The sequence below is a fragment of the Antechinus flavipes genome, chromosome 1 (genome assembly GCF_016432865.1).
Source record: "Antechinus flavipes isolate AdamAnt ecotype Samford, QLD, Australia chromosome 1, AdamAnt_v2, whole genome shotgun sequence".
NCBI classification, from domain to species: Eukaryota; Metazoa; Chordata; class Mammalia; order Dasyuromorphia; family Dasyuridae; genus Antechinus; species Antechinus flavipes.
Window position 1 is genome coordinate 479,104,459 of NC_067398.1, and position 18,756 is coordinate 479,123,214.

General features: G+C 32.8%; 1 protein-coding gene across 1 annotated transcript in view; it reads right to left on the reverse strand.

Annotated features, from left to right (window-relative positions):
* The window catches only part of SPIDR (scaffold protein involved in DNA repair), a 531,639-nt gene that overhangs the window by 495,077 nt on the left and 17,806 nt on the right, over positions 1-18,756 (reverse strand). Inside the window, exons 3-5 of the mRNA XM_051970228.1 lie at positions 18,181-18,247; positions 13,804-13,986; positions 4,704-4,873 (exon numbers count right to left, since the gene is read on the reverse strand). Of these exons, the coding sequence (XP_051826188.1) occupies positions 4,704-4,873; positions 13,804-13,986; positions 18,181-18,247 (420 nt within the window). The remainder of the gene's footprint in view (positions 1-4,703; positions 4,874-13,803; positions 13,987-18,180; positions 18,248-18,756) is intronic.

Here is an 18,756-nt window from a genome sequence, read left to right on the forward strand (position 1 = left end):
AAAAAGGCCTCATTTCTCAAATACAAAGAGAACTAAATCAAATTTATAAAAATAGCCATTCTCCAACAGATAAATAATCAAGAGGCAGGAACAGTTTTCAGATGAAATAATCAAAGCTACCTATAATCAAATGAGAAGATCTTTTAAATTGCTACTGACTGGAGGAATGAAAATTGAAACAATTCTAAAGTACTACCTCATACCTGTTAGATTGGTTAACAGGACAGAAAAGAAAAATGACAAATGTTGAAAGGGATGTGGAAAAACTGGGGCACTAATTAACTATTGGTAGTGTTGCAAATTGATTCCATCATTCTTTTTTTTAGTCTTCCCTCCCCCCTCCCTCACCCCACCCAGCCATTCTTTAGAGCAATTTGGAACTATGGTCAAAGGGCTATAAAACTTGCCATTATTATCTCTGTGTCCAAAAAAGAAGTACAAAGCAAACATATTTATAGCAGCTCTTTTCTGGTGGCAGAGAACTGGAAATTGGGAGGATCAGTTGGGGAATAGCTGAACAAAATGTGCTATGTGATTGTGCTATAAGAAATGATGAGCAGGATGCTCTCAGAAAAACCTGGAAAAACTTACATGAGCCGATACAAAGTGAAATGTACTGTGTACGACATAATAGCAATATTGTAAGATGATCAGCTGTGAAGATCAGCTGTTCTAGCAATACAATGCATACGAGACAATTCTGAAAAACTTATGAAAAAATGTTAACCCTTTCCAGACAAAGAACTGATAGTATCTAAATACAAATTAAACCATACTTTTAAAAATTTCTTTATTTTTCTTGATTTTTTTTTGGGGGGGAGGTGTCTATTTTTTTTAATAACATGATTAATATGTATATGTTTTATATGACTACTCATGTTATTACCCATATAAAACTGCTTGAAAAAAGTGAATTTGGAACTCAAAGTCTTTAAAATGTATGTTAAAATTGTTTTTACATGTAATTGGGGGAAAATAAAATCCTAAATAATTTTTTTAATGAAAACTATCAAGAAATAAGATGCTATCACTTCAAAACAAGAAAGAAAGACCATGCTAAAACAACAACAACAACAAACCACATCTATTTTCTACAGCCTTTTTTGCCTGGTTGTCTAAGAAATATGCAGTCCAAAAGAGGTCATTTGGCACAGCCTAGATATAAATCTGTTACACTCTGAAATTTCTCTTCCAATTGTCAAGGTTTTCAGAGGATAGTCTAAGGTTCTAACTCTGTTCTTCATTAGACAATATAGCTGTTTCTTCTAGATCATGTTATATCCATGAGCCTTCGGTGGTCTATGGAAACAAAATAACTCCCAATACACTGATCTACATAAATGTAAGAATATGTTCCTCCTATTATATACTTCTGCTTAACTATTTTGACCAATTTCTTCCAATGTCTACAAACTTTTATGCCAGTAAAACAATTCTTCAGTGAAAAATCATTTTTCTACAGTCACTTTCTGACCCATGAAATCTATTGGCTTTTTATACCAAGGTTTCCCAATTTTTGAAAAATATTCTTACTCAAATTTTTTTTTATAACACAAAATGTATAGTGACCAAAAATTTTTGGTTTAAAAACTACTCCATAAGCAAGATTAGACAGGGCTAGTGGGAACCTTCAGAAAATGTTGTACTCCATTAGGAAATTTCTGGACTCTCTCTAAGCAATCTGGCTCTCTAAGCAAGAGAAATCTAAGACATTCACCTAAGTGAATGTAAAGGCATATTTTCAAATGTCAATCCTTAAACAGGGATATTTTTGAACCAGAAACCCCAAAATACGATAAAATATTAAAACATGATGATTTATAGGAACCATCTCTTTTTCTGAAGCAAAAATAACATTGCTAAAAAGCAAGAGAAATGTTTACAAAGTAAAAGCTTTTTGTTTTATTTATGCATTTCCCAAACCAGAGACAAAAACCATTTGATTATGAAAAGGGAAGGGGGTAAAAAGGGGGGAGGGAGAAGGAGGCAGGGGTCAAAAGCATAACAAAGAATGGATAAGGAGGGAGAAAAGAAATTAACCAATTACTGCCATAATTCCAACTATTATTCAGTTCTACAAATTCAAAGCTTAGAGTTCATCCAATTAAGAAGAGATTTGTAAGAAAGATAAGAAAACAATTTTTGGCAAAAAGCCCAAGAATGAAATTGCTTTCCTTAGTAATTTTTATGAATAGAATATCTAAAAATTTAACGAGATAGAAATAAAAATATAAATTTTAGTACAAAAATGCATAAATTTTAGTATAAAATAGACTATTTTTCTAAATTCTAGTTCAGACCTTTTGTGCTTTTGTAAAAAGCACAGGTTACATTACCAAAAAAGCATTGTTTGTACAACAGTTTCACCATAATATGGAATATGATTTCATATTAAAACTGACATCATCAAACTGGATTTATTGTTTTTAAATTTTTGTCATGTCCTACATTAATGAGGTCAGGTATCCTTTAGCACATCTATCTCCTAGGCCAATAACTTAGAAATGTAATTTACATATATTCCTAAATTTTTCCAAATCTTGCTAAAAGAGGTTTCTCATATCCCAGTATCCTTTAGTTTCAGATCTCTTCTTCTTACCCACTAGGGCATTTGTTACATAAGCAGGGTATACAATTCAAAGTCCCAAATCTTCTAACTCCAAGCTTTTTCTTCAATAGAACATGACCTATTTTAGTCTCAAAAGCCAGCCTCAATTGCTCACCTTACCTAGCACCTGAAAATACTGAGGCTGTCTGCTGTTTACCATGACTATTAATCCATATTGCCACTACATAACAAACGTGGGTATTATATAACAAGTCTTATTTAAATCAAATTTACTTCATACTTCCTTAAGAATAAACTAAACTGTTTTTGTCAAATAGTGAGTTCTTATCTCTACCCCCCGCCCCCCCGCCAAAAAAAAAAAAAAAAGAATAAACTAAACTAAAACTTTAAAAAATAAATAAATAAAAGTAAATCATCTGCTATGTCTTTGCTGCTCTCTACAGTAGTTAGGAAGGCATTGCTACTGAGTTACAGGAAAATGACTTTAGTGCTAGGGTGCCATCTACTGGAGAAAATGGAAATTAATGAGTCGGATCTATTAAGAGTCCTGAAAGATAGCATTGTAAAGACCAAAAGCTTTAGATCTAGCAGGGTCTTAAGAAGACATTCAGGACAACTCCTTCATTTTAATGAATCCCAAGGACTTTTTCAGAGCCAGAAAAGCAGGATTAGAACACCGGTCTTCTTATCATAAATCCAATACTCTTTTTACTACAGAACACCATTCATGAGATCATTCTCATACTTTCCCTCCCTCACCAAAAAGTCACTGCAATTTTTGATTCATATAATGTATGAATATCCTTAAAGAAGTTCAGGTATCTATCAGCTCTATCATACAGCGCACAGCAAGGTGACATAGTGAATAAAAGTGCCAAGCTTGCAGTCAAGAAGATGAGTTGGTCAAACTTCACACCTCACACTTAGAAGTCAATCCTTTAAAAGGCAAGTACAGGAGATGGAAAACAAGGACAGAGAATGAAGAAGAAAAATGCCATAGTCCCAGATAAGAAATATCAAGAGAGTAACACTCCAGGTTTGCTGAGGATGGCCACAAACACTAAGAAGAACACAAAAGACTTCTTTCCTGCTAGTTTGGAAGGGGAAAATGAAAAGGAGGTAGTGAGCCCACAGACTTTTGGGGTTGATGGAATGATGAGGACATATAACAGAGAAAAAGCAGGACTATTCTCTCTAATTAAAAGCAGAAGGGAATAGACAGGGCAGCATTACATATTAAGAAAATATACAAAAGTGAAGAAATCTAAAAAAGAAGCAGGAAGGATTAAGGGTCCTGAAAGACCCAGAGCATCTGGGTGAAGATCAGTGAAGGCAGAGTCAAACATAGATCACATTGGATAATACATCAAATTCCACTGGGATCACACAAACAGAATGAGGTAATAAAGAAGGACTTTTAGAAACTAATCACAAGTCTAAAATGGAATTTATATATAGCCTACCAAAAATCTTAATGACTATTTTTCCTCTATGTTGTGGAAAAGATTCTTTTCCAGGTTTAGATGGTTATTGAGGTTCTTTACAACTTTGAAATTTTGTGATTCTAAAATTCTTTTCCAGTGTCAGTCAGCTGTTCACCTCTCCTCTATGGAATTTTTTTGATTCTTTCTTAAAAGCAGTACTCCTGGGCTGCTTTGTTATTAAAGTGATTTTAATTTAATATTATTAAAAGTTAGTTCAACTATTAATAAAGAAGTTTATTTCTACTAGCATCTCTGAACAAATTTGGGTTCTGTCCCAATTTCTGGTTAATCCACCATGTGGAGAAGAAATGTGGAACACTTAAAGTACATTTTAGCTTTATGTCCACTAGGCTCACTCTTGGTCAATAAACTGAGAATACAGTTGGATTAATATTACAATTAAGAATTTAGGTTCTAAACATCCTGCAAAGATTCTGGCTTCCCAGGAATATAGTAAGGCCTTTTCTTGTTTCCCCAGTTTCTTTAGATTTATACCATGTACAACTCATGGGAAACAAAAATTTAAATTCTAACTTCAAGGCAGGAACAAGAGGAAAAAAATTTACTTATCAACAAACACAAAGACAAAAAACAAGTATACTGAAAATAAATATTTTCTATTCCCATATCAAACTGAAAAACATACTTACTTGAGAAAAGTCATGCTCTCTCTCCGCACTACTCAGAGGACTGCTGCTTGCACAGGAAATACAGTCTGATATTCCCATAGCATATTCATTTTCTTCAAATTCAGGACATTGATTACCAACATCTTCTTTGTCATCACTATCATTCTCCCAGTCAATGAACTGCGGCTCATCTGACAACACAAATTATATTAAATTAGCATGAACTGTAACTTCAACCCTAAAAATATCTACAATAGATTTCATTCAACATTGAGGAATGAACTAAAGTAGTAATTTCCTGTAATAATACCAATGAATACATCATAGAGATAAAGCTGCCTAGGATCAAGAGGACCTGAGTTCAAGCCCTGCTTCTACCATTTACTGGTTATGTAACCTCTCAGTGACCCAGACAATTCAAATGATCTAAAATGGAGGAAAGTTGTCAATATATATCCATAGAAGGAACTTCCTAAGACTTCCTTACCCCAAAAAAATCACTGATGTAGTAAGTAAAGTCTAACTGGGCATGTATGATCTTTGCAAAACTTGCTTTAATTAAAATGAGAAATTTTAATCTTTCAGCTAACACATAAGTCATTCCAATATGATAAAAAGTATTCAGAAGCTACCATTTAAGAATTCTCAGAACATTTGCCATGGGACAAGAACAAGAGAGCTTGATGTTCCAGGTAAAATGAGGGAGTTAATTGTGTATCAAGAGTCAAAGTAAGGAGTCACTACATATTCCCTGAGTCATTCCATGTGGTATACTTTTTTAAGACTGAGAAGCTGCAAAGAGTGCTCAACTTGGAGTTATAAGAGGAGTCTGAATCTGTTCTCTGAGTTTTATATCCTGAGTAACCTAGGACAAGTTATTTAATCTTTATAAGATTCAGTTTGTTCATATGTTAAATAAAGAGGTTAGAAGAGATGATTTTTATGGTGATGATCAAAAGTATTACCAATTTCCTTCTAAGACAGAAAAACATCTTTTGCTTTTTTCTTTCCAAAGAATATCCTAAAGAAATTCAAAAAAATTAAAAAATATGTAACCTATTGAGAAGTTGATGAAAGGTTATTAGAGAACAAAAGCAAAGAAATATAACTCCAACTTACATCCTTGAAAATGTCAAAAATCATTTTTAAAATTGTAAATTGCAATGCTAGTATTTTACAGAAAAACAAGTGGTCTGTAAAAAACACTGCTGTTAAAAACATGAAATGGTCCAACTTATTTTGAAATAGCAAGATTTAGCAATTGATTACATATGTAAGGTGAGGGAAAACAAAGACATTAAGTATAACACCAAAGTTGCAAAACTGTCTGGGATTTGGTGAAAAGTGAGTGTCAGTAGGACAAGGAAGTGTAGTGCTTGAGAGCTAATAATAGCATAAAGTTGAAAAGGTTAATTAAAAGGTTGAGACTAGAAGGGAGAAAAGTGAAGTTGGAACTAGAATAGCCTAAGAAACTATAGAGGAATGGCACCATTAGAAGTCATGATGAGGGCAAAGAATAGGTTTAAGAAGGATGAAGTATAATAATGGATGATATGATAGGAAGATCAAAGTTTTTGATTAAGGAATTGGAAAATTTGTTATCAATGGTTGGGATTCATGGTGTGACCATCCTGTGCATGACTAAGAGTAAAGTTATAAATCATGGATTTAAGGAGGCTGAAGAAATGGGAAAATGAGGCATTTGAGAGAGGAACAATACAATTGTTAAAATGTCCTAGTGTAAAGCAGGATCTGGGGAGAAGAAAACAGTAAACTAAAGGCTAAACTCCCCAAGAAAGGGGGAAAATTCTCTGGAGACCCAGTAGATCAATAGCTACCATGACTTGAATAATGTGGATAACTGTTATAATATATTAATTTCAAAGAAGAAAATTTTCCACATGGAGAGATAGCATGGTAAAGTGGATAAAGATACAATCTTAAGAGTCAGGAAGATCATCTAGACTCAGATCTAGACTCAGAAAAGTCTAACCATGAACAAATCACTTAATTTCTCAGTTCCCCATGTAATTCTTTAAGACTATCATCAACAATGAGCGGAAGTTTCCACTCTGGCAGTTTCTCATGCTGATGACATAACAGGTCTGTACATAACTCCCCTCTTCCCTCACATCCCCCCCCAAAAAAAAACTCTGTTTCATATGAATAGATTTTCCAGAAAAGTAAAATCTACTGTTTTAAGGAGAAAGTTTATTTTAGCAATTTTTTATTGAATCTAAAATGCATCACATAATTATATGCTTTCTTAAAGATAAGAAAGTATACTGAACCTAATTTAACCTTTTTCTGATGACTCAGAATGAATATCATGGCCCTCAATTATTGATCTTTATAGCACCATAGGAGTTTTTTCCTGAATTTTCTTTTGCTCTCACCTCCTACTTCTTCAGTCAGTATCTCTCTACTCTTTTAGCAATGATCCATTCTGATTTGCTGCCTCAAAATTACTAAGATGTAAGAAACCAGAAAACCAAGGTTGCTGACACTATATAAATTAAAAGATAATAAAAGTCTGAGTGATGGCCTTAGGGACTTTCCTACAGAGTCAGGCATACTACCCAAAGCACATAATTATTTCATCAGTCTCTTTTGCTTACTTTCTAGTTCTTGGCTGTGTTCCAAGAAAGCTGAGGTTGCAGGTTGCCAAGTATCTACCTCCAAGGCAAATGAGAAACTGCCCAATGTTTCTGATGGTTTTGTTATCATTTAAAACTGTTTGCATTTACACAGTTGTGACACTTTTGTGTATCTTTCTTATGATTCTGCTTTGCTCACTGTATTCATATAAATTTTACAGTATTTCAATGAATTTTTCACATTCATTGTGACTTATCACATCATTTCCCCTCCAGTCACTATTCATTTTTCTTAATCTAGCTGTACTTTATCTGTATAAAGGCTTTTTATTTTTGTATGAGCTACTTTGTTTTTTATAATATCCTGTCACAATTGATTACAAATTTATCCCTGATCCACATCTATGAGAGATAGTTGGTGGAACAGGGAGAAGAAAAATATATATAGCTTAGCAAATATAGTGCTATAGTTAGAAACAGAAAGACCTGGTGTCAAATTCTACTTCTGATACTTTATAGTTATAGAGAAGGCGAAAGCTGATCTGGTAGAGTCTGACAAGATGATAGGTACTTAAAATAACATATAATGGCTTTAATACAAGTTCTTATTATATATTATAAAATCATATGTAAAAAAAGTTATAGCATGTTAAGGTTCATGACATATAAGGAAGAGAAAGTTGTATGGTATAAAAGAAGAAAGAACACTGGTTTGGGAGTCAGGAGAAATGGATTCAAGTCCTAGCCAACACTTGGCTATGCTATCTTGGGCAAATCATATCCCTGAGACACAATTTCCTACCCTTTATTATCTGGACGGCAATTTTTGGACTATGTAAATCAAAGGTTGTTGTGAGGAAAGTACAGTATAAACTCAGAAGCATTGTAGAATTGTGAGCTATTATTAATACTGCTAAAGTCGGGAATAGGCTGACATAGACCTAGATGTGGGCACATAAGATTTCAAAGAGTTCAGAGAATGTATGTCATCATACTCTAAAACTCAATAGGAAAAATTAATAATAATAGCAAAACACTTATATAGCAGTTTAAGGTTTGCAAAATACTTAAATATCTCATTTTTTTATTTTACTTTTTTCCAGTTACATGTAAAAACATTTCTTTTGGTTATACATGTACATTCATTTTTTTTTTAAACATATTTCCTTATGAAGCATGTTGGGAGAAAAAAAATCACAACAAAAGGGGAAAAAACCATGAGGAAAAAAAACAGAAAAAAGGGAAAAAAAAATGAACAAAGCATGTGAATATAATGTTTTATATTCAATTTCCATAGTTCTCTGAACAAAGATGGCATTTTCTATTCAAAATTTATTAGGACTGCTTTGGATCAATGAACCACTAAGAAGAGCCAAGTTTGTCATAATTGATCATCATTATTGTTATTTTAGGTTATGCTATTGTGTACAATGTTTTCCTGGTTTTTCTTATTTCATTCAGCATCAGTTCGTGTAAGTCTTCCCAAGCTTTTCTAAAATCAGACTGTTGCATCACTTTTTATAGGACAATAACATTCCATTAATTTTACATAGTGTAATTTACTCAGCCATTCCCCAATTGATGGGCATCTACTCATGCTGCAATTCTTTGCTACCATAAAAAAGCTGCTAAACATTTTTGCACATGGGGATTCTTTTCTCTCTTTTGTGATTTCTTTGGGAAACAGATTCAGTAATGGCACTATTAGATCAAAGATTACAGAGTTTGATAGCATAGCACTTTGGGCATAGTTCCAAATTGCCCTCTGGAGTGATTAGATAATTCACAACTCCACCAACAATGCAATAATGTCCTGGTTTTCCTGAAATCCTCTCCAACATTTATCATTATCTTTTCCTGTCAGCCAGTCTGAGAGGTGTGAGATGATACTTTGTTTTAATTTGCATTTCTCTAATCAATAGTGATTTTGAGCAATTTTTCATATGACTATAGAGGGCTTTAACTTCTTAATTTCTTCATTTGAAAACTGAGGAATTTATCATTTGGGCAACACTGTATCTTTACAATAAACCTGGTAAATGCTATTATTATTATTCCTTATTTTAGAAATCTGAGAGGGATTAAATAGGTCATATTGCTATCAAATGAGGCTGCATTTGAACTTGGGTCTTTCTAGATCCAAGTTCAGCATTATTTAGCTGCCTCTAAGTTGGCTTTGGATGAGTACAATATTCTCAAAACCAGAATTATGGTATAAACATTAATGTTTTTGATAAGGAAGAAAAAAGCTACCTGAAGAAAACAATATGATACAACAAACCCAGCAATAAACTCAGATTTAAAAAAATAATAATTTATCAAAGCCACATGTCTGAGGATAAACACAAACATATAACAATAATTTATTAACATATAACAATAATTTCAAAAAAATAAATCCAAGAACAAACTAGCATTTGCAACAAATGCTCAGAAAAACAAAAAAGACTTTTAATGTTCATTTTATGTTATAGATAGGAGGAAAAAAAATAACACAGTATGTTGGACTAGAGATTATAATGGAAGATCCAAAAAGACATAAATATCAACTCCCGGTTTTCCTTTTCCTCCCCTCTATACCAAGTTAAATGGATCTACAAACTGGGAATGATGGAGCAAAAATGATTTAACAATGAATTGAAACACAAATAAAAGGAACTGGTAAAAAAAAAATCTATTTGGCCTAATGATTTATAACTGCCTGGGTCCCCCAACATAGATATACGAGGTTATATAAAGAAATCTGCAACTGTTATCACTGGGCCCCTATTAGTAAAACAGGTTCAGGTTGAACTTAGACAATATTGTCCCAATTTTCAAAAAAGGTATGAAAGTAGATACTGTAAACTATGAGCTGATGACCTTGGTTTATATTCCTAGAAAAATTCTAATAATAATAACAACCACAACAGCAGCAGCAATAATAGCCAGAATTTATATTACACTTTAAGTTTTGCAAATATTTTACAAGTATTCTCTCATTTGATGATCCTCACAACAACCCTGGGAGGATCCTGTCATTATACTCAGAGATGAGAAAACTCAGGAAGAGGGAGTTTAAGTGACTTTTCCAATATCATATAGCTAGGAAATGTCTAGAACTGTATTTGAAATCAGGTCTTTTGGACTCCAAGCCCAGCACTCTATCCACTGCTCTACCATCTACAGTTATCTCTAGCATATATTATTTAAAAATTAACATGTGAGCATCATATATTAGGAAGGCAACTGACTGTAAAGCCAAGGGAACTGAAACAATGCTTTCCAAATATGTGGTACTGACCCACCCACCCTTTTAATAATATAGGCTAGAATTATGCTGGGAATGCAACTGACTACAATGGTAAGGACTGATTAAAAGAACTGGGAATATTTAGTCTAAAGGAAAACTTTGGGGACTAGGGAAGAGAGCATATGATGGCTATGTGTAACATTCTCAGGAACTGTCATAATAAATATAAAAATACAAAAAGTACCAGACTTAATCGGTTTAGCCCCAGAATAATGATCTAGAAGGAACATGAGGAAAATATAAATATTTTTTCCCAGATATAAAGAAAAATTTATTAAAAATTGAAACTATACCAAAGAGCAACTGGCTACCTCATGAGGCAGAAAGATCCCATGACTACTTTAGGGAATTGTTATAAGGCATGTGCTAGATTAGTGGCATAATTATAACAACAACATCTTACTTGCTCTGTCTATGGCTTAAAGAAAGGTATAGATAAAATAATTATAAATTTTTCAGATAATATAAAGTTGGGAACGACCATTAAAAATACACTGGCAAATAAAGCTAGGATCTGAAATGTTAAAAAATGGAGCCGAGTTAAATAAAATGAAATTTAAAAGACAGATTTAAATATAAATTTTACAAGTAAAATGTAAGAAAGGAGTAGCTAGATGGTATTTTATCTATAAAATATCCAGGAACTCATTCTTTTCATATTTTGATAATTTTGTTTCAATATAATTGATATGCCTTGTGATCCTATACTATTTTCTGTATTTAAGAACATAATTCTATTATTGTTCTAAAAGAAACGACCAACAGGATGATTTCAGAGAGGCCTAGAGAGACTTACATGAACTGATGCTAAGTAAAATGAGCAGAACCAGGAGATTATTATACACAGCAACAAGAAGATTATACAATGATCAATTCTAATTAATGTGGCTCACTTCAACAATAAGATGATTCAAACCAGTTTCAACTGTTTATTGATGAAGAGAGCTATCCATCCACACCCAGAAAGAGGACTTGAGAACTGAGTGTGGTTCACAACATAGCATTTTCACTCTTTTTGTTGTTTACTTGCATTTTATTTGCTTCTCTTTTTTTTTCCTGGTTTGAGTTGATTTTTCTTGTGTGGCAAGATAACTATATAAATATATATGTATATATTGGATTTAACATATATTTCTACATATTTAACATATTGAACTACTTGCCATCTAGGGAAGGGTGTGGAGGAAGGTGGGGGGGGGGGGGGAGGGGACTGGAATACAAGGTGTTGCAAGGGCTAACGTTGAAGAATTGTCCATGCATATGTTTTGAAAAATAAAAAGCTTTAATAAAGAAAAAAAGAACATTATTCTGAGAAATAATATACTGCCTTCCCTAAACAGCCAAAAGCTAACATTAAAAAAAAAAAGATTAAGAACCATTGATCTAGTAATTTTACTGGACTATATACAATTTTTACATGTGTCATGTGTTAACATGTTTACATATTATCAGGAAGATCCCTGATTTCATCATTTGGAAATGTTTCATATAAAAGCAAAATAGCTTTTTTTTAAAAAAGTGACATCATTCATAAACAACCTTTTACCTTTTCATAATATTTTTAAAATAAAAACTTTTGGAGGGTCTTATGTATAGTTTATATTCTTTTCTTATCTATTTAGTGCAATGGGACGCATTCAACCATATCTGTGTCAAGGCACAAGACTGGAATATGGGGATGAAAAAGTATATTTAGAATATATGCATAGCTATACATAAATATATGTGTATTGATGTATGTATGTGTGTATATATACATATGATACATATGCTTCATCAGTGCCCATTTTGTCTGTAAGTATAAATATAATATATGTGGCTGTATATACAAACATATATAATCCCCCGTGGACATATTTGTATGTATGTGTATATGTGTAAATTATATATGTGGCTATATAAACAACAAAATATAATCCTTGTGTGTATGTATATATATGTGTGTAAATATAACATATATGGCTATATATTATGTAATCCTTGTATTTGTGTTTATGTATATGTGTGTATATAAATAAAATATAAGTGGCTACAAAAAAAAAAAAGTGACATTTTAGTATCCAAATCTAGGAAAACCATAGTCCTAGAGAACTCTTCACTATTTGGAGACTATCTAGTATACTGTGTTCATTTCTGGGCACAAAATGTTAAGGAAAATATTTATGAGCTGATTAGTGTCCAAAGGAGAACACTCAAAATAAATATGCCTTGAAATCACTCCATATGAAGATTGACTGGAAAAAACTGGGTATGGACAGCCTGAAAAAGAAAAGATTTGGAGGCCTAAAGCATGGGTATACAAATAACTGTCTTTGAGTACTTGAAAGGTTTTAAGTAGAAGAGGGATGAGCTTTTTCTGGTTGGTCCCAGAGGTCAGAACCAATCAATACAAATTAGAGAAAGCTAATTTTAATGCAACATATGGAAAGATTTTCATAATAATTAGAGCTATACAAAAGTAGAGTATGTTACCTCAGAAAACTATGGGATTTCCCCATATTAGTAGTCCTCAAAGCAAGGCTAGAGGAACATATGTCCTATGTTATTCATACATGAATTAGATGGTCTCTAAAGTTCATTCAAACTCAGATTATATGACTTCACTGGAATATGTGTATCTTTCATGAAGAGGTGAGTCTTTCATGGAGTAATGATAAAAAACAACAAACAGACAATAAGTAAATGCACTAAAAGGACAAAAGGAAGGCCTCAAGGGGTGTTCCACAGAGGTTCTAAAGTGAAAATATGAACAAGAATCTCTCATGATAACAAAGTATGGCAGAATAGCAATTTACATAGAATGAAACCAAGAATCTTTCAAAGTAAATATAAACACAATTATATCATTGACACAGTATCACAGTCATCTGATGATAGTTCCTAAAATTATAGGCATAGTAATTAAGGAAAAACTGGCTTCTCTAAAGCTTGCCTTTCAAATAAACTATCCCCAAAGTGATATACTTAATTAAAAAGCTGTAAATTTGACTTCCAAATTCATATCTTTTGGCTTAATTAAAATCCTTATTTAAATGACCTACAAATGAGTAAGAACACTAATGTATGTAATTTAAGAACTAAATCAATTTTCAGAACCAAACCAATTCATCTTCCCATTAATTCTTATACTATTTTCATAAAACATGTTAGTTAAACCATATCATACCATTATTATCAGTTCTGAAGAAAAAATGCAACAAAACCTGAATTTCTTAAAAATCTATCAACTTACCTTCACTACTGGTGTCATCCAAATTCAAGTTTTTCCAAGTATGTTGCCTCTCTATGTTGGAAGTACATCTTTTATGTTTCTGAGACTGATGAGGTATCTCTTTTTCTTCTTCTGAGAGATCACTCCCACTGGAGTTCCATATTATGTCAGGAGATCCCTTTGAAGCATCAGATGAAGAAGCTTCTAGTTTAGAAAACAAAGAAACATGGGGGAAAAAATCAACTAAATTAAGTTGTTTGTTGATCAAAATGAATTACTTTATCAGTGTCAATTTATTAACAGAATCAAGATTTAAGATTCAATTCTAAAAATTTTAAATGGATAATATAAGGAAGACATTCTACCAGGATCTCATAAATGAAGGGATGCCTTCTCAAAATATAAACATATTTCAATAATATATAAGTCAAATCATATGCCCAGAGTGTCCTGTACTACAAGGGCAAAAACCAAATAATTGCAAGTATGAGAAACAGAATAAGATGAGGGAGGATAGAGAAGAAGATTGTAAATTGAGAGCACAAGAAGGGCTAGCTCCTTATGATTGCCCCTCAAAAATAGCAAAAGAAAGTTGAAGAAGAAACAAAGTTCTTAGAAATTCTTTCACAAAAAACAATCCTCACCAAAAAAATCAATGCACAAACAAAAGAGGGATGATAAAATCAAAATAAAAATATCACAAAATAACAGAAGGGAATATATATCATAGGAAAGGCAAACTAAGAAAATAACAGTCACACTAGCATTAGAAATATAAGAAATCCAGAGAAAAATCATAAATAACGGACATATGCAAAGAATTAAAAAAAAAATTTAAATCAGTTCCCCACTCAAAACAATAGGCATAAAAGGAATTAAAGGAAGAACTAGGTTATAAATCTTGGGAGAAAAGGATAAAATTCTCCAAAATTAAAAATACTTCAAAGGATCTGATTAATCAGAATCAACCAATGTAGATTTGTAATCATCTGTGAATTAGAAGACACTCTTTAGGAGTTGCCATGACTAGATTAAGTTACAGGGTGGCCAACTTTTTGGTGGTGAGTCTCCCAAATTCAGTTAGGCTGTGCTTGAATAATGAAAAACCCAGGCCTTTCCATCTTAGAAGAATCTATCAGAGCATATATTTTGCGGCCATAGACTTTACAAATCTATTGAAGAGGCCCTACACAAAAGGACTTTTGGAGAGAAAATTATAAAATAGCATCAATTATTAGTAAGATGTACAGAATGACAGACAATGCAGCTAGGATGGCTAAAGAAATGTTTATAAAGACACAATAGTTGCCATGTTTTCCCAAAATGCTGGCTATGAAACCCAATTCCAAAACTTCCCAGCCGAAAGCTTCTTTTCCTGTAGAGCTTTGAATCTCTCTTTTTCTCCTCAAATGTACAATTAAGTTTATAACGTGTCCTAAAACCCCTTCCTAGATATCTAGGAAGATAGAGATGTCTAGGAAGGGGTTTTAGGACACGTTATAAACTTAATTATAATAATAAATAACAATAAATTTGTCAGTTATGTAAGGACTAGAATCAAGTTGTTCTTTTGGGATTTTTCCATCTTTGTATTCCTGGTCTAGTGCCTTACACTGGGTGATTCTCTGGTGCTAGGAGGCTTTAACAAATGTTTGTTAAAATGACTGTAGTCTCTCAAAGAATAAGAGGAGCTAAATTCAAGTTCCTTTGACTATTCTTTACAATTAACTACATCCCACCCTCTGGTTACTTCCCCTTGTATGTTCTCCACATGATCCTACTCTTAAATCAAACAAAATCAGGTAAGATCTGATTTATCCTGAAATAAAGACAATTGGTAAGGATGCTGCTATCATCAATGGCTCAGCTATCTTACCATGCTTTTTTGGTAGAACTGAGTGAAAGAGAAGGATTTAATCACTGAATGAAATTGTCAAAAAACCTCAGATGCAGTTGTTGTTTGTCCTTCGTTCTCAAGGAGGATCATGACATCAGAAAGGTGATGCCATGACATACAAATGAACTGGATTTGAGTGAGGGAAAGTTGTGCAAGATTACCTGCCTCACTTTACTCTCCAGAGTCATATGGGTCCAGCAGCCAGATATAGATTAGGACAACTGGAAATGGCCCTAGATGAAATGAAAAACCTTGGCCTTTTTAAGCTAAGGTCTTCAACAGGTGTAACTAGTGCCAGAGAGCTGGAAGCCAAAGATCAGAATTTAAGAAGATTTAAGTTCTAAAAGATGTGACAGAGACCCCAAATGGAGCTGCCAACAAAGACTGGGTACTATCACCAGTTTTAACTTATGTAACTAATTAGTTGACCTCTTCTTAATTTCTTATTATCCTGTTGTGCTCTCAATTTATAATCTTCTTCTCTATCCTCCCTCATCTTATTCTGTTTCTCATACTTGCAATTATTTGGTTTTTGCCCTTATAGTACATGGCACTCTGGGCATATGCTTTGACATATATTATTGAAATATGTTTATATTTTGAGAAGGCATCCCTTCATTTATGAGATCCTGGTAGAATATCTTCCTTATATTATCCATTTAAAATTTTTAGAATTGAATCTTAAATCTTGATTCTGTTTTTGAGGCAGGAAGGTGTAGAGTACATAGTTGTTATCTAAATATTTACTCTCTTCTCTTCTTCCTTTCTTTTCTCCCAATCTTTAAACTCCATGGTAATGACAAGAAGGGGATAAACTATTTCTTAAAAGCTATTTAGGAAAGGTAATAGACATAAAAGAAAGCTTTGGAAAAAGAGAATAAGGATGATACTCATTCCATAACCCTTCCTTCAATGCATTAATTATACACCAACTACTATCCTTAGCATTGAAGAAAGATACAAGAATGGTAAGTAAAGAGTTTTTGCCCTCTTAGAGGAATTATAAATGGGATGAAAAATTTCAATAGCCACTTAACCATAAATAAAGATTAGGTCAAGAAATCAAGAAACTTTTAGTTTACAAATATCATTACTTCGCAAATACTTCATATTTGGGAGGAAAAGTTTATGTAGCTTTACTTACCTTAATATTTTTGTTACTAATTTCCAAAAAACAAATAGAAGAGATATCTATCTCATAACAATACGAAAGACTTCCATGATTCAAGACTTAACGTATCATGAATCATACACTGAGTTCCTCAGAGATAAGTATTTCATAAATAAAGAGTAAAATCTTAATTAACCAGATTAACCAGCATATAAACTGAAAGTCTGATTAATTTAATTTTTGGTTAAATGAGAATTTACCAGAAAACCCTTGTTTCTACTTTTATAATGAAAACCTTTATAAAATATACATGCACCCTTTCATGTTTTAATGTGGTATGCTAACATAATTAAATTTTTTTTCATGATTGAAAATAACATTTCTTCTTAAGTCTCATGTAACTTTGCACTTATTATATCCAATTTTTATTATAGTTATTACTTCCAAAATTCCTATCTTCCCTATTAAATTACACCTTCTTTTACCCATGCTCTAATCTTGTTTATTATATGAAAAAACCAAGGTCTATCATCAGAGTGCCTTGTCCCTATTGGCTAGATTTTGCCTGAGATTACACAACTATTTAGTAATAAAATATAGTGATTCTCAAAAAAAATTGATTCAGAAGATTCAATGCTTTCTACAGTACATATAAATTAAGTTCTTAATGAGATGAATTTTTCAGTATGCTTTCTACAGTACATATAAACTGAGTTCTTAATGAGCTGAATTTTTCAGTTTCTAAGGACCACCACTTTTGGAAGTAGAGAAAATTGGTCTGTAGTGACTGCTTAAATTTTTGGCCCAAATTGCTAACCTGTTGAGAGCCAGAAGCACAATCCCAAGAACCTGAAATTTACTTTCGTGCAGATTTACTTCAGGCCCCAGGTCTAAGTAAAGAAAACAGTCCTCTTGGGGCAGCTAAGTGGCACAGTGCATAGAGCACCTGCCCTGAAGTCAGAAGGTCCTAAGTTCAAATCTGACCTAAAACACTTAACACTTCCTAGCTATGTGATCCTGGGCAAGTCATTTACCTCCAATTGCCTCAGCAAAAGGGGGGAAAAAAAAAGAAAATACAAAAAAAAAAAAAAAAAAAAAAAAGACCAAGAATATACAGTACTGTAAATATCTGTGGCTTCATCCATGTGGATAATCCTCCAACCAAAGCAGATCACTTTTTTTTCTAATTTTAACAATCTTCAAAAGTGGGTGTGGAAAAGCAAAAAAAAAAAAAAGTATCAGTTCATCACCACTCAAATGGTACACAAATCCTTCCTGCTTTATCAGGATCTGCCATAGCTTGTACTTAATTGGCATATCCTTCAAGAATTCATCACAATGATGTCAGAGAAGGCCTTTTGCCACAGTGAAATCAGGGAGAAAAATTTACCTTCTTTAGATGTGAGGGATTCAAGGTGTTTCTTCATAATAGCCATCTCTGTGGACAATTCTATAATCTGCAGACAAAAAGTAAGAAGAGAGAACTTCAAATGTATATAACTAAGAGCCTATAATACTACATAAACTATTAACTATGAAGATATAAGAAATTCCTACTGGCCACCACCATCCTTAGTCATTAATACTTCCTTGGCTTTCATTTAATAGTACTTATAATCAATGATGTATTCTTCACAGAAGACATAATAAGACTCAAAACAAACAAACATACTGGGAAAACATAGTGGTAAGATTATGAACAACTCACAGGCAACTAGGTAGCAAAGTGGATGGAGAGCTGGGCCTGGAGTCAAGATGACCTCAGTTCAAATCCAGTCTCTGATACGTAATACCTGTGTGACTTTAAATTAAACTTAATTTGTCTGCTTCAGTTTCCACAACTATAAAATGGGGTTAATAATAATAAATTCAAAGGAGATAATATTTTATAAAGTGCTTAGCATAATCCTGAGAACATATTAGATACTTTAAAAAAATACTTGTTCTCTCCCCTTCCTCCTTCTCT